Source organism: Hyperoodon ampullatus (assembly GCF_949752795.1).
Source record: "Hyperoodon ampullatus genome assembly, chromosome: 15".
NCBI lineage: Eukaryota > Metazoa > Chordata > Mammalia > Artiodactyla > Ziphiidae > Hyperoodon > Hyperoodon ampullatus.
In genome coordinates this window covers 14320875-14348734 of record NC_136928.1, presented here as the reverse complement: position 1 = coordinate 14348734, position 27860 = coordinate 14320875, and the positions used below count along the sequence as shown (strand labels likewise).

The following is a 27860-nucleotide window of genomic DNA, read 5'->3' as shown; positions in this document are numbered from 1 at the left end:
GATGCTCAGGACAAAAACCTTGACCCATCCGTCATCCTGGACTCCTCTCTTTCTCCCTTATGCTCTACAAGCTGTCCATCGGTAAATCCTTTCAGCTCCACCTTCAAAATGCCTCCAGGACCCGCCTGCCTCTCATACTTCTGTTACTTCCACCCTGCCCCAACCCGTGGTGCCTGGTGACCGGTGATCGAACAGCCCGGCCACCCTCCCAGCCCCTGCGGCTTATTCTCCACCAGCAGCTGGAGGGGCAGCTCAGAGCGGAAGGCAGCTCCCGGCACGGCGCTGCTCAAATCCCTGGGTCCCACCTCACTCCTACGAACAGCTGGAGCCTCCTACAGGGGCACACAGGTGCTTCTCCATCTGCCGCCAGGCTAAGCATCTCCACATGGGCCACCTCTCTGTTCCACAGACACGCCAGCTTGCCTCCACCCTGGGGCTTTGGCCCTGGCCCTCCCTCTGCCTGGAAAGCTTCCCCTCTGGCTCTTCCGTCACCTCCTGAGGTCTGTATTCAAATGTCACGTTCCCTCCAAGCCCTGCCCTGGAGCCCCCATCCATCTTCCCTGCCCTGTGTAATTTCTATAGCCCTACTCTTTCCTATCATTTATTTATCAATCTCATTTTATATCCTATAAACTCTAGGGGGATTTTGATCTGTCTAGTTCCCTGTTGTGTCCCCAGGGCCCAGGACAGCACCTGGTAAGCAAACTCGAGGGTTTGCAGAGTGAAAATACAACTGGATGCTCTCAGCCTGGCCTGGGGCTGGAGGGCAGGGGGTCCTGGAAGTTTACACGGGGCCAGCACCAGCCCAGAGACCTCGCCGGGATGGGAAGCCCTGGCCCAGGTGTTCTTCTGCAGTAGCGGGTGCTGGCCTAGGACAGGCCACCACCGCTGGTTCCCTCCTGACTGCTCCCACCATGGTGTCCAGCCCAGCCGGGCCTGGCCCAAGTGGCCATGAGGATTTCACTGGGCAGATGCTCTGCCTGAGGAATCAGGTAACTCTTCCTTAGCACCCCTGTGTCAGCTTGGCTGGACTTCGAGGAAGAAGGGATGTGGAGCTCAGAGTGGTGCTTCTGGTAGCCTCTGCTCACCCAGCCAGGCAGGGATGGGATCCAGTGCAGCCCCCCGTCCCCCCTTTATGGAGATGGCCCCCAGAGGGCGCTGGAGAGCACCGCCAGCCGGGAAACCCAGCACAGGAGACCTGGCCCGGAGATGCTATAATATTGATTTGGCTCCACCCGCAGCCCCCTGGCCCAGGCAAGAGAAGTTTCTGGCCTGAGGCCTTTCCAGGGACCCATTCAGGATGGCCTCCCCTGTCACCCCAAGAAAGCTGGTGTCCTCGTCCCTCCCCTCCATTCTTCAGCGCTGCAGGGCTGTAGCCGCACCTTCCTGCCCCTCCCAGCTCAGCCCTGCAGCTCAGCAGCTTGAGCTGCTCCTCCCTGTGGCCACAGCAGCCGGAGCGGGGAAACACCGGAAACCTGGGCCCCTCCCCGAAGCGATCGCAGGCCAGGCAGGGGGGCAGGGTCTGCAGCAGAACCCGGGTGAGGGCCCCACCCACCCCCGCCCCCGGCAGGGAGGACGAGAGAAGGACCCGAGTGGGGAGGAAGGCCCTGAGTTGGCATTTTCGGGTTTGTGTTGGGAGCTGAATTATTAAAGCTGTGTGAGAGAAGAGGCCGGTTTTAAGAAAGCGTGAGTAAGCGGGACTCTCACAGCAGGGCACGGGATCGAAGGCAATCAATTGCCATAATGGCTGCAAATATTTACTCGGCTTAATTGTGAATTTGTGCGCCAGCCACGTACTTAACACGGGGGGGGGGGTGTCCTGCCCAACAGACCCCCATCAGGCTGCCCAGAGGGATGCAGCCCCTGGAGACTGGCCAGTCCTGTGTGAGGGGCCCCCATGCCATAAGCTCCCCGGGGGCACAGGCTGTGCTTGGTCACATCTCACGGGCTGCTCAACCTCCCGGGTCTTCTGGACTCATCTGTGAAATGGGTTGATGAGGCCCACCTCAGCGCATGTGAGCCCTCCCAGTGCAGCGCCCAGGAGGTCAGCACTGGGTAAATGCAAGTCCTGTTGGCAAGGGCCCAGTGGGTCAGGAGGTGGAGGCCCGCCTGGGAGCAGATGCTTGGGGCTTCAGTCTTACCCTAGACCCTTGCTCAGTTAAAATACAGGATCAGCTTAAGTCTCAGAAGTGGGGTGCTCTAAATAGGAGCCCCAGAAATGTGAGATGGTTGGTGTGGGGCTGCCCTGAGGCTTGGCCTTGAGCCGGGAGCCAGAGCATTTACTATGTACTCACTGTGTGCCAGACACTCCTGGGCTAAGTGCTGTGTCTTATTTAATCTTCACGGCAGCCCAGAAAGGAGAGTTCTTTGTCTTCACTCCCTATTTTACAGATGAGGAAACTGAGGCTCAGAGAAGTGGAGTGACTTGCCCAAGGTCACACAGCTGGTAAGTGGCAGAGCTAGGACTGGAGTCCAGGTCCCTCCCGCCCTTTCTAGGAGCCCCGGGGCTACGCTGGGACCTACCCATTCTCTGCTCTCTCCTCCTCCTCCGTGGCGCCCCGTCTTCCTTCCACAGGCCACTAAGAGGTGCCCCAGCCCCAGCCAGCCGCCCACATGCCTGAGGGCATATCTAAAGGCCGGTCTTCTGTTTATTTCTCTGCCAGGTGTGTTCTACCCAGCAGCCCCTGCACCCGAGATCCACGCTGGAAGGGGGCCTGCACAGATCAGGCTGTCCCAGGGGGCCCTCAACTGATCTCTAAGGACCCTCTCGGGACCTCCCTGGCGGTCCAATGGTTAGGACTCCTCGCTTCCACTGCAGGGGGTGCGGGTTCGATCCCTGGTTGGGGAACTAAGATCCCACATGCAGTGTGGCGTGGCCAAAATTTTTTTAAATTAAAAAAATAAGGACCCTCTCGTTGTGGACTGAGGATGTCGCTCAAGGAAAAGCACCTGGTCTCTTCCTCAATGAAGCCCACGTGGATCGCAGCGGACATGTAGATGGTGAGCACGTGTGCACACACACACACTCTCACACACGTACACACCCACGTGGCGGAGACAGCGCGTAGTGGTTTCCAGCCGCCCCACAGACTCACCTCAGCCACCTTCCAGCCGCCCACTGCACACCCCACCGCCCTGCTCAAAGCGCCTCCCTGTCTGGGTCCCTCTTATTTCCCAAACAGGGACACTGAGGCTAAGACAGCTGCGTGGAGTAGAGGGCAGAGCACGGTCCTGGGAGTTCCCAGACCTAGAGCTTGGCCAGTTCACATTGTCTTCCCAGGCCTGTTTCTCCATTTGTACCAGGAAAGCTCGGCAGGTCCAAGAGTAAGGAAGGCAACAGGGGCTAGGGGAGGGGCGGAGGCTGCCGTTGTATTGATATCTGATGCATCTTCCCAGGCCCAGGGGAGATGGGGGAGGGGGGATTTTGAGATCCTTGTTGGGGGGGCGAGGATAAACTGCTCCCAGACCCTTGCCTCTGTCCCCATATCCCCCCTAGAGGGTGCAGGGCACCCGGAGCTCCAGATCTGTCCAGCAGAGGCTGGCAGCAGGTCTTCAAATATCCCCAACTAAGGCCAGGCCCCGACAGCCCAACCACAGCAGGTTCCAGGTGTGTTTGGGGGGACAGGTCCGATGGGGCCCTGCAGGCATGGGGTGGGCAGAGGGCAAGGCCTCCCCGGCTCCTGTTCCCTCCCAGCTGTCCTCAAGCCCTGCTCTGTGCCAGGTGCAGTAGGTGCTTCATAGACGTGCATTGGACGGATGGACAGATACTTCCCTCTGTCAACCTCAGGCACTCCTGGAAGGCGAGGGTGATGGTGATGCCCACCTTGCAGGATCAGCGTGAGGATGAGCTGAGGGCAAAGGCGTGGGCACCAGCACCTGACCACTCTGGTCCCCTCTTCACCTGGGACGGTCCCTTGCTCAGGCCACAGCAGGTGCTCAAAGCCGCACAGACTGTGGCTGTAAATGAAACAATGCCCCCTGCTTCCCGGTGTACCAGGTGTGAGTGTTTATGTGCGTGCCTGCGTGTGCAGGCACGTTTCCTGAGTGAGCCAGCAGGGGGCCTGCCTGTCACCTCAGAGTCATTGAACTGGGATCCCTGAATGCAGTGGGGCCATGAGGATCCTAGGTGGCAAAGCCAAGCGGTGGCAATGAATGGCCAGAGATGAAGTGGACGTGGTTAGCGTAACGCATAGGCAGCAGTGTAGTCTGACTGGCAGGACGTCTGGCCTTGGCTAGTTGACCCAGGGTCCCCAAAACTGAACTGGATGAGCAGCGTCCTAGATGTGCATCTAGCTCTAGATCTAGTGAACAGAGTCTGGCTTGAAGCCCCAAAAGACAGAGCGATCTTTGCAAATGCCATTTGATCAGGCACCTGGTATGTGCCGGGCATGGTGGTGATGTGACAGGGCAAGTCCTTGGAGGAGCTGACATTCGAAGGGGGAGAAAGACCAAGAGGATGGCCCGGGCTCACATCCTCCCGGGGAAGAGCAGGACGATGGCGGGGCCAGAACTTAGTCAAGGTTCAAGGGAAACCACCAGGGGGTTTTGGCAAGAGAGTGACTTATTTCAGTTTGCAAAGCTGCCTCTGGCAGGAGAGACAGAACTGAGAAGAGGCAGAGAGGAACGAGCAGCTAACCTCAGGTGCTTTCCCCACCTTTACAAGTGCGGCCAGAGGCTCACACAGGTGAACTGGTCCGCAGGGGTTACTGGCTGAGGGAGCACAGCTGGCGGGGGGCCCTGGCCTCCCCGAACCCTCACACTCCAGCCCAATGCTCCCAGCCTCTCCATCCACCCCTGACCTGCCCCCGCCCTGGCTTCTCCCTCGCCTCTGGGGGCAGCCCCTCTGTTTGGGGGTGGGGAGGGGACGTGGTAGCCTTGCCCTGTGAGCCTCCTCTCCGGCTGGGGGCCCCTCCCCGCTTGCAATCGCCCCGCTCTCAGCCAGACCCCGGGGCTGCCCATGGCTCGTGAGCTTCTACTCACCCTGTCACTGCTCTCTTTCTCTATTCTTTTGCAAACTTGGAGATGGCGTGAGGCTTCCGTTAGCTTTTCCCTCCTGCTGGGCTGTGCTGGGTCAATGCTCTGGACGACTGCTTCCTTGGTTTCTCCTTTCTCCCTTGCCCGGCCTCACTCCCTCATTCATTCACCTACTCGGGGCTGTGCTCGGTTCCAAGGCCGGTGTGGTGTCTGTCACTCCCCTCCCCAGTCCCAGGATTCTGGTCACTGCTCAGGACCGATCCTAAGCTTGTCCTTCTCTGGGAGGGACAGCTCTTGGTCACCAGAGTGGGGGGCCCAGGCCTGTGGACCCACCAGCATGGCTGCCCCCTGCTCTGCAGGGAGGCCCAGCCAGCACACCCGCCCTCCCCACCTTGTCCCTGGTCGCTGCCTGCCGCTCCTATCACTGGAGCCCCCTTTCGACCCCCCAGCCCAGCCTCAGCCAGGCAGGGCTATAGACCCCTCATATTTCCCTCCACACTGGGAAGAGGTCATAACAGTGTTGTCTTTTATTTTGCAATGCAAGGGCAGGAAAAACAAACATTTTTTAAAACCCTAACTACTCTCTACCTTCAGCATTATTTCAAAAGAGAATGAAGAAGCGAAATTGTTTAGTTTGCTGACAGTTCACTGCCCATCTTTCTGAATTTCACCTTGGAGACCCGTACCAGCCTACGGACTGGCAGTCAGGAGCCTGGTCTGTCCATCGTGGGAAGCATTTCCTATCAGATCCTTATAGGCTCCCCCCACTCCCCATCTGGCACAAACCCATGGCTCCTGTCCGAGCCTGGTCCCTTATCCACAGGAGGAGGACAGCTAAAGAAGATGTGCTTTGTGACACGCTATGATTCACCCTGCCCTCCTGAGGCCTCTGGAGGTGACCTGAGAAGGCAGCACTGCCACCCAGGCACACCCCAGCTCAGTGACTTCATGGGCAGCAGCAGGAGGGGAGGACTGTTGGGGAGAGGATCCCCAGCCAGCCCTGGGCTTAGCTCAGGGCATCAGGAGACAGGGTGTGTCCTGGAAGAGAGGTGACAGCCCGGGAAGCCCAGATCCCTCTGTCCTTAAGCCCCAAAGGTGTGAAGATGCGGGGTGGATGGGGCAGGTTGGTGGCAGAAAATGCAGAGCTGGTGATTTAAGATTAAAATAGTCCTGCATGGTGGACATGCTGGTCTCTGCCCCCTGGTGGGCACATGGGGGAATGCCTATCAAGAGAGACTGGCAGGAAAGGAGTGAGGCAGGCAGTGGTGGCCAGGCCAGTGGGCACCAGGCTCGCCAGCCTGTAAGCGTCTGCCCAGCAGCTCCAACCACCTGGTCACCAGGGTTCTGCCTTTTCCCTGAGCCGCCCCAAGTGCAGCACAAACGTTTCCTCCCATCCTGGAGCATCTGGAAGCTATTGTTTTCCCTCCCCACCACCCCAAATAACCCCCAATCTTCCCCCACCCCAGAGGGCAGGGAATTGGCTCCCACAGCTGCAGGGCCACCTCCCCAGTACACACACCATGTGGACACAGGACCATTGGGCCCCTGTGTCTGGGCGGGTGGCTTCCAAACACCTTTCTAGGGTCCCCCTGCCCACCCTTCCAGTCAGTGCCCAGTGACCCCTTCCTCTGCATCCCCATCCACCCCCTCCTGCCTTTTTTTTTTTTTTTTTTTTTTTTTCCGTATGCGGGCCTATCACTGTTGTGGCCTCTCCCATTGCGGAGCACAGGCTCCGGACGCGCAGGCTCAGCGGCCATGGCTCACGGGTCCAGCCGCTCTGCGGCATGTGGGATCCTCCCGGACCGGGGCACGAACCCGTGTCCCCTGCATCGGCAGGTGGACTCTCAACCACTGCGCCACCAGAGAAGCCCCCTGCCCATTTTGATATGGACATTTGGAGGCCGGCAGTGGGGGAGGCCAGGTGGGCAGAGGCCGGTGCAGAGGTGGAGACCACAGCAGCCCATTATATCCATCTGGAGAATGCCAACCTCCCTGCTAACGCTGAGGAAGAGAGTCAAGGTGCTCAAGGTTGACTTTGAATGAACTTTACCTTGTTAGCAAGGCCCTGGGAAGAGGTTTGGGAGGCGTTCTGAATGCCGGAAGGGCACAGAGTCTCTCAGGACCCAGAAGGAGCATCTAAGGAGAAGCCAGGAAGAGGCAGGAATGGGCAGTGGCTATAAAGGCAGGAGTCACAGATATTTTGGTTGGCCAAAAAATTCATTCAGGTTTCTCTGCAAGACGTTACAGAAAAGCCCGAACGAACTTTTGGGCCAGCCCAATACATCCCAAGCTCCCAGGCCCCTGTGCCTGGGTAAAGGGGATGGGGAGAAATCACAGATTTTCGAGCTGGTTCTTGGCCTTGAAAATTGCCCTCTCCAGCTCTAATTTCACAGATAGGGAAACTGAGGCTCAGAAAGGGGGGAAACTCCAGCTCAGAGTCACACAGGAAATCCCCATTATCACCAGCGATGCCTCTAAAACCACAAGGGATAGCGTGACCCTAGCCCTTTACAGACTCTGGTAGAATCCCCAAAACCACCCTCTATTGTATCTATTCAATGGATGAGGAAATTGAGGCTCAGAGAGACCAAATAACTTGCCCAAAGCCACATACCAACAAAAGGTAAGCCAGTACAGGAGACCACCATGGTATCACAGTGGAGAAGGTAAACAGCCATGCCACAGGTGTAGAGGTTTTCGTGTGCATATGACAACGACCTTCTTTTTTTTTTTTTTTAAGATTTCTTTTTTTGATGTGGACCATTTTTAAAGTCTTTATTGAATTTGTTACAATATTCCTTCTCTTTTATGTTTTGGTTTTTTGGCTGTGAGGCATATGGCATCTTAGCTCCCTGACCAGGGATCGAACCCGCACCCCCTGCATTGGAAGGCGAAGTCTTAACCACTGGACTGCCAGGGAAGTCCCGACAACAGTCTTCTTAACGACCGCATTATTCTTGTAACCATTTTACAGATGAGGGAGGAAACAGGCTCAGAGAGGTGAGAAGCAATTTGCTTCATGCAGAGCTTGGTTAAATATTTAAACAAGGAGGCCATTGGACTGAGGTGCCTCTAATGCCTTGGTAGCCTATGGAAGCAAGCCAAAACCTTAGTCTGAGTCAATGTACTCAAGCTCGAGAAAATAAAATTTAAGAACAACCAATCACAAACAGCGAATTAGGCTTTCCCAAATAAGACAACCACGTATGCTATAGCCAATCAAATAATTTCCTTGCCTCACTCCTGCATCTTCTTTACAAAACCACTCCCCTAGCTCCTGCTGGTGGTGTGCTCCCAACCATCTTTGGTTTGGCACTGCCTGATTCAAATCAATGTTTGCTCAGATAAACTATTGAAAATTTTAGTGTGCTTATGTTTACCTTTTAACGGCTCTGGTGTCAAAAGTGGGATATGAAGGTGACCTCCCGCCAGTGGTTCCCTGGAGCAACGTGCAACCAGGCATAGCCACCTGCTGAGCCCTTTGCACTCACTGCTTTCTCAATGCACCTAAAGGTCATGGGTAAGTCCCTCTTGGATAACTGAGCTCCACAGTTTATGCATCATGAGCTCCCTCACTTTGAGCATTTCTCTTACCAGACTGGGTCCAGAGTTGCACTGGGTCCACCTTAAACATTATAAATGTTTCTGACTTACACTGGAACGGGTCAAACTTAAACTGGACTAAGGCCTCAGAAAAGCAAAATTTTGTTTTAAGGAAAGGAGAGGAAGGAGAAAATGGGTCCCTCCGAGTCCAAAGAGTCTGGGACTCCCCTATCTGGGCTAACTATATGTATAAAAATTACAGGCCCAGAACCTGTGTCTGTCTGAACAAGTGGGTTAACCTAACTAAAGATAATCTTGAATCACAGTGGCTGCAGTGGGGAACTTTTAACTAGATAAGCTTATCCATTTACGAGATGCCCTAGAGATTAAAGGAGCCCCCCAAAAAAACTCCCCCTGAAAAATGGGATGCATTTTTGATTGGTACACAGAAGCTTCTGAGACTAAATGAATCAAAATTGTCTCTTTTAAAGAGTTCAGTACTGCCAGGAATATTTACTGTTTGTCCCAGCTAAAACCTGATGGTAAGATATTGGAAAGGATTTTTTTCTTTAAGAGGAACTCTATGGTCAGAAGTTGGCTGAATTGGAGACTGATATTCAGAGCCTGATAGGAACTTTTTTGAAGCCTTCTTTCCTAAGCTAAAATAGAACTATGGGACTTCCCTGGTGGAGCATTGGTTAAGAATCCGCCTGCCAACGCAGGGGACATGGGTTCGAACCCTGGTCCGGGAAGATCCCACATGCCGTGGAGCAACTAAGCCCGTGCACCACAACTACTGAGCCCGCACGCCTAGAGCCCGTGCTCCGCAACAAGAGAAGCCACCGCAATGAGAAGCCCGTGCACCGCCACTAAGAGTAGCCCCCGCTCGCTGCAACTAGAGAAAGCCTACGCACAGCAACGAAGACCCAACGCAGCCAAAAATAAAAATACAATAAAATAATATAGAACTATGTATCCAGAGGGAAAGACAGTATTCTGAAGCCTCTGTGGAATCAAGTGTTAAAACGTTCCAAAGATACACAGCTCTAAATCTAGAACATAGAAACCTTTTAATTTCCATCTTAGTTGGAAATCTCCCTGATATAAAGAAGCAAATTGGATGGGTGGGTCCAGCCCTTGATATCATTTAGGCTGCAACCCAGTTCTTTGAGGAACTGAAAACGAGTGCTCTTGCCTTTCAAATTGCGTCTTTACAAGAACAGAAAAAGCAGCTATAGAAGCAATTCAAAGCCCACCTATTCTTTTTACCAGTCCCAAGGGAGAACAGCACACAGTGCTGGTTTCCAATCCCAGGGGAGGATCCTAAACACTGCCCACTGCGTCTTCTTCTATTGGTGTCTCCAAGGAAAACAACACGGTCAAGCACTGGATGGAACGCTTTACTTACATAGAGAAGAGACCAAGCAAGATAGATTCTGATCATGGAGGCTGGTTCCCCATGGCCAGCAGGTCTCTCCTGGCAGTGGACACAGGGCAGCTGACCTGTGAGCCCTCCTCTCATGTCACAAAGGAAGAACCCTGTCCCCTCCTCGCAGAGGACAGGTACAACAGTGGGTCGGCCAGCTACCATAGGACACACACGCTTTAAGCAGAGACAAAGGAATACTCAGAAAGTTAAACAAGGAGGGATAGTCCCATACAAGGTGAAAAGCCCAGCACAAGCTGTGTGAGCTCTTTATCTCCTGGTAAAAAAGTGTTCTGGGTCCAAGGCCCATTCTCATGCGGCTGAGTGAGGGGCTCAAAAGACTGCATATATGAGACTGCCTTCCCAAACAACTTTCAAATAAGAGAAAATACTGAAACACAAAACATGTTTATTAATAGACCCAAATATCTTTAGTCCCTCTGTAATAAGAAGCCAAAAGTAGATAAACCTATGTTCAGTAATTAATGTTTCAGGATTTTATCTCACTATGAGGAAGAATATGCTTCTAGAAATTATGAAATGTATTGATAAGTTTGCCAATGTACAGAATGCTGGTGTAACAGTCCACAATTACTCATTTCTTGGTTTCAATAGAAATTAAGGTTTCTAAGGGTTAAGAATTCTAATCAATATATGTAATCAAAACTACAAGAAGTAATAAGAAAAATGACTCTGTATACAATAAAAGTAGGATGTGTTTTGGTAAGAAAAGGTATGGAATGTGGAAATGCAATTTTAAGGGAAAATAGAGTTATTTTGTTTTAAAGCAGAATAACTGGTTGTTTTAGAATGAGAAATTGTATAAAATTCCTAGAGATCTGACATGTCCTGGCATAATATAATCATAATTCTAGTTATTATCTTAAAATGTACGTCACAGAAACAATAAAAATTCCTTCTTAACTGCATTATAATGAACTCTCATCAGATATTTAGCCATGGCCACTTTTAAGTCTTTTGACATTTACAGACAGTTATGGTTTTACTCTGATCCAATTGCAAAAGTGCTTCCTCTTCAAAGAGATTCATGGAAAGAATTCTTACAGGTACAGATTTCTGATAACTTTAAGATCATACCACTGAACTGAATCAGAATTTTCAGAACTCTGATGGAGAAACTGATGAATTCACAAAACTACTGACCCAAGGTCAAGTACTAATCAAGAATTAATTACATGGTGTTGGTGGGAACATAAAGTGGTGTAGCCACTATGGAAAACAGTATGGAGGTTCCTTGAGTTGCCATATGATCCAGCAATCCCACTCCTGGGCATATATCTGAAGAAAACTCTAATTCAAAAAGATACATGCACCCCAATGTGTTCGCAGCAGCACTATTTACAATAGCCAAGACATGCAAACAACCTAAATGTCCATTGACAGATGAATGGATAAAGAAGATTGGTGTGTATATATATATATATATATATATATATATATATATATATATGAAATAGAATACTACTGAGCTATAAAAAAGAATGAAATAATGCCATTTGCAGCAACATAGATGGTCCTAGAGATTATCATACTAAGTGAAGTAAGTCAGAAAGAGAAAGACAAATATCATACAATATTACTTATAGGCAGAATCTAAAATATGACACAAATAAATTTATCTATGAAACAGAAACAGACTCACAGACACAGAGAACAGACTTGTGTTGCCAAGAGGGAGGTGGGGTGGAGGAGGGATGGATTGGGAGTTTAGGATTAGTAGATGCAAACTATTATATATAGGATGGATAAAAAATAAGGTCCGACTGTATAGCACAGAACTGTATTCAATATGCTGTGGTAAACCATAATGGAAAAGAAAAGGAAAGGAATTAATTACATGAGAATGAATGAACTGATGAGGATAATTATAAATTTTATGACTTTGAAACATAGCTGATTTTTCAGTGGTTTGTTTTCATATTTAAAGAACCCCCTTTCTCCTTTCATTTAAGTAATCTATATCATAGCAATTTGGTAAAGTATACTTTTGTAAACAGAAATGGTATATATTTATCTTTTTCTCTCTACCTGATCTCTGCAGGATTCAGAAACTCTTATTGAATATTCTTATTTTTTTATGACAATGTAGGTATTTGCAAAAGTTCAATAAGAATCTGTCCTCCTTGTAACAGGACAAAATTGGACAAGTCCTTGCCTTGGCTTCTTAGACTAAAGAGGCTTTTAAAAATGTAATAAACTAGGGTTGAGCCAATAAAGCCCCGAGGTATTACCAAGCTTTAAGTGGAATATCATATTTAAGAATAGGCATAGGGGCTTCTCTGGTGGCGCAGCGGTTAAGAATCTGCCTGCCAATGCAGGGGACACGGGTTTGAGCCCTGGTCTGGGAAGATCCCACATGCTGCGGAGCAACGAAGCCCGTGTGCCACAACTACTGAGCCTGTGCTCTAGAGCCCGTGAGCCACAAGTACTGAGCCCACGTGCCACAACTACTGAGCCTGCAAGCCACAACTACTGAAGCCCGAGCACCTAGAGCCCGTGCTCCACAACAAGAGGAGCCACCGCAACGAGAAGCCCGTGCACCGCAACAAAGAGTAGCCCCCGCTCACTGCAACTAGAGAAAGCCCGTGTGCAGCAATGAAGACCCAACACAGCCAAAAATAAATAAATAAATAAAATAAATTTTAAAAAAAGAATAGGCATAAAATCACTATTCTTGCTGCTCTTATGCAAATAATCAGGCCAAGTTCAATGAGACTAGGCTTATTTTGAAAAGAAATTCATCTTACTGTGATTAGAGGCGTAATTGTAGAGAGAAAAATTATGTTTCTGTAGAAAACTTTAACACCCCCTTGTGGAGGTCAGATTCATTGTCTCGAGGTTTTGTTATCTACCTGTAAACTGCACTGGATCCTAAATTCTTCTAGTTTCCTCCAATATCTGGCTACAACCCTCCAAACTAATGTTTCCAATTTTCTTCCACCCTTCTGACTTAGAATCTCTGAGAACAAAAACTGTCCTTTTCCCCAAGCTCTGCAAACTGCAGCTGAACGACTTGATACGAACTTCAGAGAAATCATCACACCAGCTCACGGATGGATAAACTTTGTGCCTGTTGTTGTGTGGTCCACTGAGAAAGTTCACTAGAACATCCAATGATATCACCAGAGACATTCAAACTACAAAAGATGCTTCCAGCCCAACATCTAGGAACCCAGCATCCAGAAATCTTCTCGACTGGCTGTCCTCTGGACTCAGAAACTGATCTATAACCTGTTCCAACCCTTATCCTTTGTTTTTCTTTTGTTTCCATAGAAACACATCTTACTAAGTACGATTGCTTGTACCATATAGGCTTAATTTTGGAAACCCACCAGCAACACCTCTTCCTGAAATGAGACTCAACTTTAACTGAACTGACCTGCTGTCAGGAATAAGAGACTGGTTCAGTGAGACGGAGACATCTACCAACTCGAACTCTAGACTGTGAGACTTCCTGGAGAAATTTCAAAGGCAAGGAACACAGGGTAACAAACTATGCCACCCCAAAATGTGCCTCTTTGGCTTATGGGTTATTTTGAGCTGATAAAATGGTTTCAGATAACAGAACTACTTTAGATTATTTGCTGGCTGAACAAGCAGTCTGTGCCATAGCAATGACCTCCTGCTGTACCTGGATCAACAGCTCTGGTATAGTAGAAACTCAAATACAAGAAATTAGCAAACAAGCCACTTGATTTAAAAAGGTTGATGCCTCTTCGGGTACGTTCTTTGATTTACTTGATACCAACTGGTTTGGTTCATGGGAACCCTGGCTAAGGAGCACACTCAGTCTCTTGGTATTATCCTCCTGACATTCACCACCGTAGTCTCCCTGGGGACTTATGTTCTCTTAGGGGTCTTAAATACAAGTTTGAAGCCATCTGTTGTACTGTACTCTATATATATAAAAAATAGAATACCACTCAGCCATAAAAAAGAATGAAATAATGCCTTTTGCGGCAACATAGATGGCCCTAGAGATGATCATACTAAGTGAAGCAAGTCAGAAACAGGAACAAGATGGACAACGAGATGAAAAGCAAAAACAATTCTCCCATGGCCCGACATCATAACCTATGAATTTCACGATGAGATAAGTCCCCTGAGGGTGATGGACAGTGGCAGTAATACCAAATTGTTGGTCAGTCTCTCATGCATGAGAGGATGACCAAAAGGGAGGAATTGTTAAAGTACTTAAGAGGCTGTTGGACTGAGGTGCCTCTAAGGCCTTGGTAGCTTGTGTAAACAAACCAAAACCTAAGCCAGAGTCAACACACTTAAATCTGAGAAAATGCAACTTATGAACAACTAATCAGAGACAGGCTCTCCCAAATAAGACAACTGCTTAAGCTGTGACCAGTCAATTTCCTTGCTTTGCTTTGCTTCTGCAACTTCTCTATAAAAACCTCCCCATTAGCTCCTGTCAGTGGAACACTCCTAACCACCTTTGGTTTGGTGCTACCCAATTCAAATAAACTCTTGAATTTTTTTTGCCCACACGGCAGGACTTGTGGGATCTCAGTTCCCTGACCAGGGATTGAACCCAGGCCACAGCAGTGAAAGCCCAGAATCCTGACCACTAGGCCACCAGGGAACTCCCTTGAAATGTTTAGTGTGTTTTTTACCTTTTACCCTTTAACAGCTCTGAGTGGCAGAGTTAAGATTCTTTGCTGTTTAAAAATTGTTTTTAAAATGTGGAAATAAAGCCCAAGAGCATTGCATGATCTTCCGGGCCCTGCCTGCCCGGGGCATCTGACTGGCCAGGGGAGCAGAACTAAGCAGTGCAATTGATTAGGGCCCAGATGTTGTACAAGCTTGTAAAGCTGGTAAGATGTGATGATTTCCTCTTCTCTGTGGCAGAGGGTGGTGGTTTCACTGCCCTGGATCTTTCTTAGCTTCATACCTGAGCAGTAATACCTCTGTGTTCCTTTTATTTCCATCCTCTCTAAAACGCCCTGTGTTTCTTTCTCTTTTGCATCAGCTTTGTCACTCTGCTGGTTGCCTCATTAAGGACTTCAATAGAACCTGACACACGCTGTCTATTTGTAGGAGAATGATATTTTTAACACATCGAGAATGATGCTTTGACAATTCAACCCAGCTGTGCCCAACTTTGTCTGTAACCTTGGGTCTCTGCCATCTCAATCTGGAGCCCAAGCCCTCTCTCCTGGCCCCTCCCAGCCTCTGCCCCATACCTGCCTTGTCCCTGGGAGCCCTGGGCCTGGGCACTTGCTGCAGGGTGCAGTGAGAGGCCCAGAAGACAGGGCTCTCCCCGTCTTAGTGTGGACTCCATGTCTCATGTCCAGGTATTAAATGTGATTTTTTCCTGTTGAGTTTGGGCAGAGGTCCAAAGGCAAAGATCAGCTCTGCAGGTCACACTAGGGGACTGAGAAACTGACCCTGTGACTCACCCCTCCTCACCCAGAGAAGAGAAAGGTTGGCGAGGCAAAGGAAGGGAATGTCTCTGGAAAGGCCGGTTGGTGTGCTGGGGTGTCACCCCTCCTCCTCCCACAGGGGGGCTTTGGTCCTCTCTCCAAGTGAGGGGCTTCTGAGAAGCCTGTGGGGATCTGGGCACGTGTCCCTGGAGTCTGGGGGATGCAGGGCCAGGTCGGTCTGACCCACACCTGGAAGAGGTCAGGGTGATTGTCATGGCTACACTGGTCGGAAGTAGCCAGGGTGATGGCAGGGACGTGGATGCCCACATAGCAACAGTCATGGAGGCAGAGGGTGTGTTTCTGCAGGGCTCCCTTGGACCCTGTGGAAGAGAGCTGGGGGCCCATCCTCCTCCAAGAAAGACTGCCTGGAGAGGGGAAGTCTCAACAGTTGGGTGTGATAAACAACAACTGGGCGGTGGCATTGGCCTGGCCCCGGCACCCCACAGGAACAGAGTGGAGAAAGAGCAGAGATGCTCAGAGATGCCCACGCCCTGCCCTCTTGCTCCAGTCTTAAACCTGAAACAGTCAGGGGGAGGGGATTCCGGGGTGAATGAAGGTCTGGAGCTCTAAGGCTTCCCTGAGTACCCGCTAACACCTGAAAGATGACCACAGGATGTGCACAAAATTTCATCTGAATGGCTGGGAAGAGCAATTCCACAGAGCAAACTGAAAGGCTCAGAGGTGACAAAGAGCCGCGCTTCCTCCAGCTTGTTTCATACGTTGATGTCAAGTATTTGTGCTTTAGCAGCCGCCCACGTCCCACCTCCCCGCTTCCTGCCCCCAGGCAGCTCCTCCCACCCTGGCCATCCTGGGAATCCCGGAACCAGCATTCCCCGGAGCTGGAAGGGGCTCAGAGGGAGACCAGCAAGCCCAGGCCTTTGTGATTGTTGTCAGATGAGGGACCTGAGGCCCGGGAGGCAGACTGCACCCTTAGGTGACACAGACCTGCAGTATCCCCTCCTTCCCTTTCTAGAAAGACTGAGAGAGAGCAAGAGAAAGCACCCATGAGCCTGCAGCGGTATCAGACGGGTAAGAAGGTTTAGAAAAGGTGCATAAAGCTACCAGCAGTAAAGACACCCATGGACTGAAGCTCCACTAAGCCAGGGCGCTCACTGACCCTTCCAGATGCCCTGCGGAGCAGGTGCCGTTTCCTACACCCCTGCCGGGTTGGACAGATGAGGAGGGGGCTCAGTGTGGGCAGGAGAGATGCTCCAAATCACCAGCCAGCAGGAGTATGTGGGAGTAGCTAGAAGGATCATGGCCAGAGGCTTCGAGACACACGCCAGGCACCTCCCTCTGCCCCTGGGCCCAGCCCCCAGGCATCTCTCTTCAAGGACCACCATCTTCAAAGTTCCATCCTCCCCCAAAATGACAGCTTGGAGAGAGGAATTCTCAGCAGCTGGGAGGCAGGGCTTAGAGGCATCATGGGCAGAGACGACATTTCCCTTCTTTTGAAAAGCCCGGGGTGACCCTGGGCTCCCATTCCCAGCAGCAGCGGTGGTCCAAGTGCCCCCTGGAGGTCCCTGAGGTTGCCCCTCTGCCTTAGACTCACATTCCCATCTGAGCTCCCTCTGCAAACCTTCACTGTATCAGAATCCTGTCTTCTGATTCCTAGAGATTTATTATTGCTTTTGAGGGTTTTAAACCATTATTATTCGACCGATTTTGAGATGATTGATTATATGCTCAATTTTTAATTTGGATCCTTCTTAAAATAGCATTCATTAACTTGACAAGTATTTGGGGCCTGTGCTAGGCAAGCACCAAGCTCTGTGCTAGGCACTCGGGACAGGGCAGGGAACAAGATGGGGGACCCGCCCCTGGAGAGGGGACAAAGGTCAGGTTTTCCAGCCCAGCCCCGCTCGGCCTTGGCCCTTTGTCCCTCAGTGTCCCTGAGCTTCTTTGAGCAGCATAAGCAGCTTTCAGCTTTGGCTAAAAAGCTAACATGTCACATGTCTACACTGCTTCATCTTTATGTTTTAGAGATTGAATTTGATTTCTCTTTAGGGAATCGTGATTTCTTTAGCTTCCTTCGCATTCCTCCAATAACAGGATAGAACAAAAGGACACACAAGACCCAAGCTGCTGAGGGTCTCTCCTTCCAGGGTCTGAAGCTCCTGATACCACCCCCTCCTGGGGCGTCCTGCCAAGGAAACTGCAGGGCCCCAGACGCAGGAGCCCCTCTCCTTGTGCCTGGTCTGCATGGTCCGCATGGCCCAGGCTGGGACGAGGTCCTGCTCAGCCCTTGAGCACCTGGCTTGGGGTGGGGCAGTGGGACCCAGCCTGCTTGGAGTCACTCCCACTCAGGCCTCCTCCCGCAGGCCTGAGTCTGAGAGCACAGGCTCCAGGGGAGCCCCCCGCTGCGTCCCTGCTAGAAATTCCAGGTTGGTGGGTTTTATAGATTTTGAAAGATGGCTATCACTGATTGAGCACTTTCTAGACACAGGCCTTTCTGCACGCTTGCTCGTTTTATTTAATCCTTGCTACCGATGTCATATCTGTCTTTGCTGAGGGAGGAGAGGGGTCCCCAGTGAGGGAGGGAAGAGGGGAGAGGACCCCCCGGCCCGAGAGCCGCCAGCTCCCTCCCAGCCTATGCTCGCTGTGCCTGAGCCGGTGCGCCCTGGAGAAGGAAGCCCCCCTCCCACCTGCTTTCCCTCCCCAGACCCACGGGTGGGGGAGCCCCGGCTTGGCACTCACCGTCCACCGGTCACAGGGCAGGACTCCAAGGCTGGGCGTCCCTTCCAGTCCTGCTCTCAGGACCGCTGTCCCCCGTCCCCGCTGCCCCATTCAAGGCGGGCACAGTTTTAAACCCCAAGCCTGCCCCTTCCTGCCCCCGTGTCCCCAGTCCTGCCAGAGCAGTCCTCAGCTCGAGCCAGCTCCCCAGAGATGAAGCGGAAGGAGAAGCTGATGATGTTGCCCAGGTGTTTCTTGCAGCCCTGCTGGCACACCTGCAGTCTCAGGGCAACCCCCTGGGCCGGGCCAGGGGCCTCGCCGCGCCCCGCCATCGCCAGGCCTGGCCCAGGGGCCCTTCTCCTGCCCTCGCTCTGCTCAGCCAGCCACAGTACTGGCCCCCCCAGCCTGCTCTGTGCCTCCTCTGCCTGCGTCTCCCCAGCCTGGCACTCAGTCTTTCCTCTAGAACTCTCTCTCTCTCCCGCCTCTGGTCTGTCTCCCAGTCTCAGCACCAGTCCTGTGGGTCTCAGCCTGTCCCTCCGTGGCTCGGCCTCTCCGGCCTCTCCTTCTCTCCTCTGATCCCTGGCCCTGCCCTCTGCCCTCTCTCGGCCTTTCGCAGGGCCGCCTGTCCCTCAGCCCAGCCCAGAGCCCCCGGGAGCCAGCCACTCCCCTGGCTCCTCGGCGGCGGGGCCCAGTGCTCACTCTCCCTGGAGGCAGAAGGGCTCCTGTGGCTTCCTGGGCTGGGAGGGCGTGAGGGCGGGGGTGGGCACTGCTCCTGAGCTCCCAGCAGCAATGGGGGAGGTGCCACTGGGGTGATTTTCGGCTGAGGCTGTGATCTCATTGCACAGGGGCCTCATCCAGGTCCTGGGGCTGCTGTGCAGCCAGAAAGGGAACAGCCTTGCTCCCATCCACCCCCTGCCCAGGAGGCTCAGGGGCCAGGGACCCTGGGCAGAGATGGGGGATGAGTGGGGGCCTTGGCCTTTGGCTAGCTCTTCACCTCTGCCCTCTGCTCACTGACCCCAGTCCCCAGCCCTGCGGGTGCCTCTGTGGAGTGGAGAAAGGGGAGATGGGAAGGGATCCCTGTGTTGAGGGGGATAAGGAAAAACCAAGGATGTGACTGGAGCAGGCATTGCTGAAGACCCACAGCCCATATTCTCGGAGCACCCGGTGTGCGCAGGCAGCTCGCTAAGGCCTTTCTGGGCATCAAAACAACCCCATGAGGTACGTGTGTTGGAGAACAGCACTGCAGCATTCTCCTCTGCTCTTTCACCTACAGAATTCAGATTTCGTTGGGGGTGGAAATGTGCCCAGCTTGAAAAAAAACGCCATCCTCCACCTTCCTTGCAGTCAGGGTGGCTCAGTTCTAGCCAGTAAAATGTAAGCATAAATCTTCCAGAGATTTCTGTGACAGTGTTGCTTTCCTGATGTAGGCATTACCACTTCCTCCTTTCCCCTGATTTCTCCTTTCTCTTGTCGAGAACAAAGCCATGATGGCTGGAGCCAGAGCAACAACTTTGCACCTGTGAGGGAAGAAGCAAAAAACCCCAAAGACCTTGACTCTGATATCCCCAAGCTGCTAAACCAGTGCCAGCCACTGCCTAGCCCAGATTTCTCAGATAGGAGATACATACCTCTGTCTAAATTAAGCTACTGTTGTTTGGGGTTTCTGTTGGCAGGCAAGTAAAAACATTCCTTCCAAAGTGAAAGACCAACCGTTGTACCTTGCACTCCTAGCCAGTGAAAGGACGTACACAAGGGGCTTCTTGTGTACCACAGGTGCTGTGCTGCTCCAGACTGTTCCCAGGCACAAGCAAAGGCTGTGCAGCAGGTCCAGGCTGCGTACAAGCAGCTCTCCCCTTGGGCCTGATGACCCAGCACATTCAGTGGTGCACAGTGTGTCTGTGGAAAGCTAGGGTGTTCTGCGGGGCCCAGGGTAGGCCCCGATAGGAGCCTCTGCTTTTGAGCAAAGCCATGCTTTCTTTGGAAGAAATCTCTTCTTCTTTTGACACTACTTCTGGCTCACTCCTGGGCCCTCGGGGAGATGGAAGGCCTGACTGTGGGACACCAGGTGACCCTGAGACCTGAGCTGCCCACCAGGAACTAAGTGTCCACCTCTCCCTCAGCTCTAAAGGGGCACGCACAGCATGCCACCATCACACACAGGTGCTATGTATAAGCTCAGGGTCGGGGGTCTAGAAGGCTCAGGTGGGTGTCTGCTCATACATGGGGCTCAGACCCCCATGGTAACAGCTGCATCACCACCTTCCCCTCATCCCACACTTGTGGCCTCATGGGGAGTCCTAAGACCGTTTGAGGAGGAAAAGCACGTGTATGTAATTTATAGACAGAGCTGCAAGAAATGCTGGCACCAACTAAAAGTTGACATGGCAGCCCACTCAGTGGGGAGGGGCAGTGGAGAAGGGACCTCTTCCTGGTGGGCAGGACGTTGAGCCCATCTGCTTGCTCACATTGTCTGGAAGGAGGGGTGGCCTGAGGTACAAGATGGACATTGACTCAGGGGTGGGTACAAAGCATGCGTTCAGGGGTCAAGGAGGTGGAGGGAAGAAGATTGGAGGAGTGGTGACTAGGAGGTGTGAGGATGTCACAGTCCTTTGTGGATGCTGTCCAAAGGGCAGCCAGGCCTGAGGAGGCGCTGAGCGTCTGGTGGACAAGATGGCCTGTCCGTGCACATCAGTCAGCCCGTATTCCTGGCCATGAACAAAGGGCCATGGGGGACTAAGATTACTTGTGGGTACACGAAATGAACTTCCCCTCACCGGGCTGACCTGGCTACCGCTGTTGTCGGGCGCCCAGCCTGCCAGCAGGGTGACAAGCCAGCCACCAGGTGGCAGGTCAGCTCCACCCTGGCAGGGACCATCATATACTGTGTCTGGAAGTGACATTCATTCTGAATACAGACCTCGCTTTCTGCCCACCTTGCTTCTGCCAACAACACCGCCCACTGCTGTGTCCTACGCACCATTGTTACTGACTCAAAGACTCAGTTTACAGCAAAGAATTGTGGCCACAGGCCAGTGCTCACAAGACCCACGGGCCTCCCGTATTGCCCATGCCCAGAAGCGGCTGGACTTACAGAACAGTGAAAGAGCCCACCGTACACTGGTTCCAGCGCCAGTGGTGAGGTTCAGGTGCTGTCCTGGATGTGCCACCATATATGGGGCTGCTCCTCCAGCCAGAAGAATGGGTCCAGAACCAAGGGAAGCACCAGCCCCCAACCACATACTTGCAGCATTTTTGCTTCTCATCTGCAATACTTTGGGCTCTGGATAAGAGGTTTTACATCCCTAAAGAAGAATGCTGGGACTTCCCTGGCGGTCCAGTGGTTAAGACTCTGCACTCCCAATGCAGGTGGCGGGGGTTCGATCCCTGGTCAGGGAACTAAGATCCTGTATGCCGCACTGCACGGCCAAAAAAGCAAAAGAAGGAGAAGGAGAAGGAAAAGGAGAGGGAGAGGGAGGGGGAGGGGGAGGGAGAGGGAGAAGGAGAAGGAGAAGACTGCTTCCCCAAAGGGGAGACACCAGTGCATCTGCTGAACTGGAAGCTGAGACTGTCCCCTGGCCATCTGGGGCTCCCCACACCACTCAGGCCAACTGACATGAAGGGGCGTTGGCTGGGATGAATGATGCTGATTATCCAGGGGAGAAGGTGTTAGCCCTACATGGGGTGGAGGATGGGAACTATGTCTCGGACCTAGTGAATTCACCACGCAACCTATTCATATTGCCAAATCCAGGGATCAAAGTGAGTGGAGGTGGGGTGGAGTTATAGGTAGGATGACCAAGGGCTCAGATCCCTCAAGAATGAGAGTTTGGATCACTCCACCATGGGCTGGTTCTTAGCTGAGGGCCCTGCGGTGGATAAAAATGGCCACAGATTTCATACTGCAATTCCACGGAAAGGTAGTCTATTTCCCCTCCCCTAGGCTGAGCCTATGATTGTTTTGACCAGTAGCATGCAGCAGAAGTGATGCTGTGTGAGTTCTAGAGCCTCGGCCTCAAGAACTCTCTGCCTTACTTATTGGAACACCCCTTCCTGGAAGTCAGCCATCTTGTACCTGAGTCCACCATGCTGTGAGGATGCTCAAGCAGCCACGTGGAGAAAGACAGGCACTGAGGCACCAGACGTGTGGGTGGAACCTTCCTGAACCTCCCAGTCCAGCCCAGTCACCAGCTAAGCAAAGGCAAGTGAGTAATCACAACTGATGCCATGTGCAGTAGAAGAACCATCCGGGGGGAAGGTAGGGGGGGCCCGCCCAAATGCCTGACCCACAGAATTGGGAGAAAAAAATGGTGGTTGTTCTAAGCCACTACATTTGGGGGTATTTTGTTAGGTAACAAAAGGTAACTGAAGCATCTCTCCTTCACACTGGGGGGTGCTGAACTCTCCAGAGAAATCCTCTTCACAAATCATGTTCCCGCCAGGCTCTAACCATTCAACTTTCTATACTTTTGATAAGGGTAAAAGCTTCAAAAGCCATGTACAGTTTTCAGATAAATCCTTGAAAATTTGCACCTGATCTGGCATCTCACTTTGAAACATGATGTTGAGTGTATCTTGGTGCTTCAAACACATTAAAATTCTGTTAGGGACTTCCCTGCTGGTCCAGTGGTAAAGAATCTGCCTTCCAATGCAGGGGACGTGGGTTCGATCCCTGGTCAGGGAGCTAAGATCCCATGTGCCTCGGGGCAACGAAGCCCACGCGCCACAAGCACCTCAATGAGAGAGCTTGCGTGCCGCAAACTACAGAGCCCACGCACCACAACTAGAGAGAGAGAACGCTCACGCCACACCTAGAGAGAAGCCAGAGCGCCACAACGAAAGATCCCACATGCCTCAACGGAGATCCCGTGTGCCGCAACTAAGACCCAACACAGCCAAATAAATAAATAAAAATTTTTCTTAATTAAAAAAAAATCCTGTTAGTATATAGTTTTATATCCTTATGTATTATAGACAAGCTAATTTACCTTTTCATCCCCGTACCTTCCTACTACCACTCTTTTTTTTTTTAACATCTTTATTGGAGTACAATTGCTTTACAACGTTGTGCTAGTTTCTGCTGTATAACAAAGTGAGTCAGCTATATGCATACATATGTCCCCATATCCCCTCCCTCTTGCGTCTCCCTCCTACCCTTCCTATCCCACCCCTCTAGGTGGTCACAAAGCACTGAGCTGATCTCCCTGTGCTATGCAGCTGCATCCCACTAGCTATCTATTTCACATTTGGTATCTACTACCACTCTTTTATCATGCGTGCTGGTGGTGGTGGTGGTGGTGGTGACTTTATGATTTTACATGGGGGTGACAAAACCCCAGGAGAAATGAGTATCTCCCAGAGATGGATGCGGTGGCTGAGAATCTGGGTCTCCACTTTGGGGGAAGGCGCAGGAATGTGTCCCTTTGCGTGGGGAATGGTCACACTGTGTCACACAGGAGCATGTGGCTGAAGCTCCGGCGTCCCTACCGGAATGGGCTGGGATGTGGGGCGTTTCCCATAGCGGCAGGCAGGGCCCTGGCCTTGTCACATCCAGGCCTCCTTCTCTGGCCCTGTAGAGTCTCTGCAGACTTCCCAATAGCCGAGAGTAAATGCCTCTCTGCTTAAACTAGCCAGCCTGGATTCAGGCGTCTGCCACGAAGACCCCAGGTTGCTCTGTGGGTGATATTATTATTCCAGGCTTACAGTTAAAGGCACCCAGTCCCACTGTCCTCGTGGGAGCCAGACTTGAGAAGCGGGTCTGTCCGGTTGGTGGCTCAGCCGTGCCCCTGGAGAGGGGGTCTGACATTCTGATGTCAGAAGGACATAACCTGGAAGGACTTTCGGGTGCCGGGGAGATAAGCAGAGCAGCTCAGAGTGCCAGCCTCTGGGTCACTGAGGATGGCCTCCCAGTGCTGGGGAGGGATGGACTTCTGGGGCTGCACCAACAGCTCTGAGCCGCCCAGTCCCGGGCCCACCCATCTTAAAGGGCACCGCTGCTGACTGGCTCCCGATTCCATGTTGGGGCTTTTACAGCCCAGGAGTGACCCCCAGGGCGCAGCAGCTGGCCTGGCCCCCTGTCCTGCTGCCACCCGGTCCCTGAGTCCCGGCCACTCCTTGCCGAGTTGCCGAGGCTCAGGCCACCCTCGTGTTCCACTGGGCCACGCTCCTCGGGTCCTGCTCTAAGATGTCCCAGAAATCTGTGGCTCAGGCCGCTTCTGCTGAATGGAAACCACCCCTACCGCCAACAAGGGTGCAGTGTCCCGGCCACCTGCCCGCCTTCCGCAGGCGCCAGCCCAGGACACCCAGCTGGGCCAGGCTGAGCGCGGGGACAGAGCCACACTGAATGGCACGATTGTCCTCTGCACCCAGAGCCCCGGGAGGCTCCTGAGGAGCCGAGGCACTTCGTCTGCACACGGCTGATCATTTCACGAGCACACGGAGCCCTTGGTGTGAGCAAGGTGTCCTCAAGGGATGTGCTGGGACTGCAGAGCGATGCTCAGTGGAGAGAGGGGTGCACTGGGGTCCCGGCTCCTCTGCCTGGGAGGGTGGCTGCTGCCTCCGCAGACCCCGAGCCCCGCCTTCCCGCAGCTCCCGAGAGAAAAGTCAGGGAAGACACACATCAGGGTGGGCGCCCTGCCCGCAGCACATGGAAGACGCTCCAGGTCAGAGACCTTGCTCAGCCCCTGACCCGTGGGACCCGCTGACTCGTGTGACCTTCTTGAGGGTCTGTCTGCTCTTTTACTTTTAGTAAAACAAAGTGACCCTCCGTGCCAGCCTCACACAACTAAGGATTGCATTTTCCGTGTTCCACATGGCCTGGCAGGGTGTCTGCTAAACATGTCACCAGGGGAATGGGCAGGGCTGGGCAGAGCCCTTGGTGGTGTCCTGGGCCCTGCACCCCTTCCCCACCCCCACTGCTGCATGGCCGTGACCAGCCATTCAGCAAAGGCTTCCACATGGCTCTAGAAGGAGCTGACGGGAATAGACGCTGCCATCTAGGAGCCCACTGAGCTAAAGGTGGGACCTGTGGGCGTGGTCCCCTCGGCCCCGTTTCCTCTCGTTGTGACCCCAGACACACCCAGCCTGCCCCCCGGGCTTGCTCTTCCCCATGTCCACGCACGCTCAGGTGTGCAAAAGGCCTCAGCAAGGGGGGCACACCACACCCCAGCCCCATCCTGAAGACCACCGTGTGCCAGATGTTTCTGCTGGAAGTTGGAAGCTGGAGCCAGGGCTCAGCAGGAGAGAGGCCTGGGAGTGGGGTGGGTGCTGGATGCCGAGGACCAGGGAGGGAGAGACAGACACCGGGGTCACGGGGGGGTTGCAAGATCCACAGGAGGAAAAGGAGGAGCCTGAGCTGCTGCCAAGAAGACCCTGGAGATGCAGGCCGGTAAGAATTTGAGCCTCGAATGAATGGAGAAAGATGTGATGTACACATATATGCAATGGAATACTACTCAGCCATAAAAAAGAATGAAATAATGCCATTTGCAGCAACATGGATGGACCTGGAGATTATCGCACTAAGTGAAGTAAGTCAGACAAAGACAAATACCATGTGATATCACTTATATGTGGAATCTAAAATGAACTTATCTACAAAACAGAAAGAGAATCACAGACATAGAGAACAGACTTGTGGTTGCTGAGGGGGGAGGGAGGTGGGGTGGAGGAGGGAGGGATTGGGAGCTTGGGATTAGCAGATGGAAACTAGTACATATAGAATGGATAAACAAGGTCCTATGGTAGAGCACAGGGAACTCCTGTGATAAAACATAATGGAAAGAATATGAAAAAGAATACATATACGTATAACTGAGTCACTTTGCTGTACAGCAGAAAGTAACACAACATGGTAAATCAACTATACTTCAATAAAATTGGTGGTGGTGTGATGAATTGGGCGATTGGGATTGACATGTATACACTGATGTGTATAAAACTGATGACTAATAAGAACCTGCTGTATAAAAATAAGTAAGTAAAGAAATAAAATAAAATTCTTCAGATCGTAAATCTAAAAAAAAAAAAAAAAAAAAAAAAGAATCTGGGCCTCCAGAGAGGCGAGGTTGGGTCCATCGGAGCACACCCGAGCCCGTCGGGCGCACAAGGCTGGCCACACGAGGGCGCCATGGCTCACCTCTGCTCCCTGTTCCTACCCTAATGGAAAACAATTGCTTTTACTCTGCTGCAGAAAAACAGCCCTGTGAAGATTTGAGCTTCCCAGTTAAGCTGCTTGTATGAAATTGTAGTAACCTCATGTTTCTGCGTCGTCCCAAGAAGCTGGAGAGAGAGAGCGCACATGGACCCCACATGTGTATTCACAGGCCCCAGGGCCTCCATGGAGGCTGCTCTGGGTAACGGAACGGTCAGAAAAGGGTGACGAAGAAGCAGCACAGGTGGCAGGGGCTCAGGGAAGCAGAAGGCAGGGGACTGGAATCATGCTGAGAGCGCCCTAGAGTGGGTGTGCAGGTAAAGGACAGGGGCCTGGCCTGCACATACTGCTGGCGCCACCCCCATCAAGCCTGGGAGGCTGGGGCCATGAATATACCCATTCTCCAGGCAAGGGGCCTGAGGCTCCCTGGAAAACACAGTGTCTGAGACAACGAACAAGACACAGCTGTCAGGATCCAAGTCTGCACCTTTTCCTCAAAGTCAAAGAGACAGAGTCTCATGCACGCCTATGTGTGTGGTCACAGGAGTGTGCATGGTGTGGTTGTGGCGTGCACACCTGTGTGTGATGTGTGTGCACCCACATGTGCTTGGTGGGTGTGCACAGGGGTGAGTGGGTGGTATGTGCACACTTGGTGGGTGTGCACAGGTGTGAGTGTGTGGTATGTGTGTGAGAGTATAGGGGTTGCATGAGGTTCCCCCTGCATCTCTTACTGCATCACAGACACCAAATATCGCCAACAGCAAGTGCCGGCCAGCCATTTCTGCCACAAACTCCCAGAACGCAGCATGAGGTAAAGAGCCAGCCCCAGCCCCTGGGCTGCACTGGGCAGGACCAAGGCGGGGCTGAAGCCCGGGCCTTCTCCTCACCAGGCCCCGTCACGTGTTAGCACCCTGCAGGTGAGTATCAGCGCCCCTTTTCACAGAGGACGTAGAAAGGAAGACTGTGTCACCCAAGGTCACCCGGCCGGCGAGGCTCTGAAGCCCCGCTCCATCCTCCCGGCTGGGAAAATTCCAGCACAGTCCTAATGATCTGTCCCCACCTCTCTGGGTCCCGCCTTGAGGTCAGCACCCTGCGCGGAGCAGGCACCGATGAATGGGAACAGGCGTGAATGAACAGAAACATGTCACCGCAGAGGCAGAGGCGGTGTGGCCCAGGCTGGGGTCCCAGCGTAGGTCTCTGCGCTCAGAGCAGACCCCCACCTTCTTCCCAGCCAGCCCAACCCCTACCTGAGCCCTGCGGGGCTGTGCTGGACAGGATCCACTTCACCAGGCAGCACCGCATCAGGGCCTGGCGGGTGAGCCTCGGCCGCTGCCACTTGACGCCCTCCTTCTTGCTCAGCGGTGTGCGCCCGGGGTCCCCCAGGAGACTGCCGTCTGACACCTTCATCACCTCCTGCAGCAGGAACAGGCAGAGTGGTCCTGAGCCCTTGCTCCCCCAGGGGACCTCCAGGTCGTCCCCAGGCCAGCCCTGAGGGGGTCCTTCACTCCTCCCAGGGTCTAGCCTTTCAGGGATGCGTGCCAGGAGCCCGCAGTCCCGCTGCTGCCCCCGCCCTTGGTCATGTCCTGCCCGGTTTCTTAGCAGCCCCACTCTCTCTCCAAGAGCCCCTGGTCACTGCTTG

The 27860-nt window shown here is 52.7% G+C and overlaps 1 protein-coding gene across 1 annotated transcript in view; it reads right to left on the bottom strand.

The window, feature by feature from the left end:
* The window catches only part of KCNIP3 (potassium voltage-gated channel interacting protein 3), a gene marked incomplete at both ends in the record, with an annotated part of 91072 nt that overhangs the window by 49049 nt on the left and 14163 nt on the right, over positions 1–27860 (bottom strand). The window contains 1 exon segment of the mRNA XM_079720494.1: positions 27469–27634. Within this exon segment, the coding sequence (XP_079576620.1) occupies positions 27469–27634 (166 nt within the window).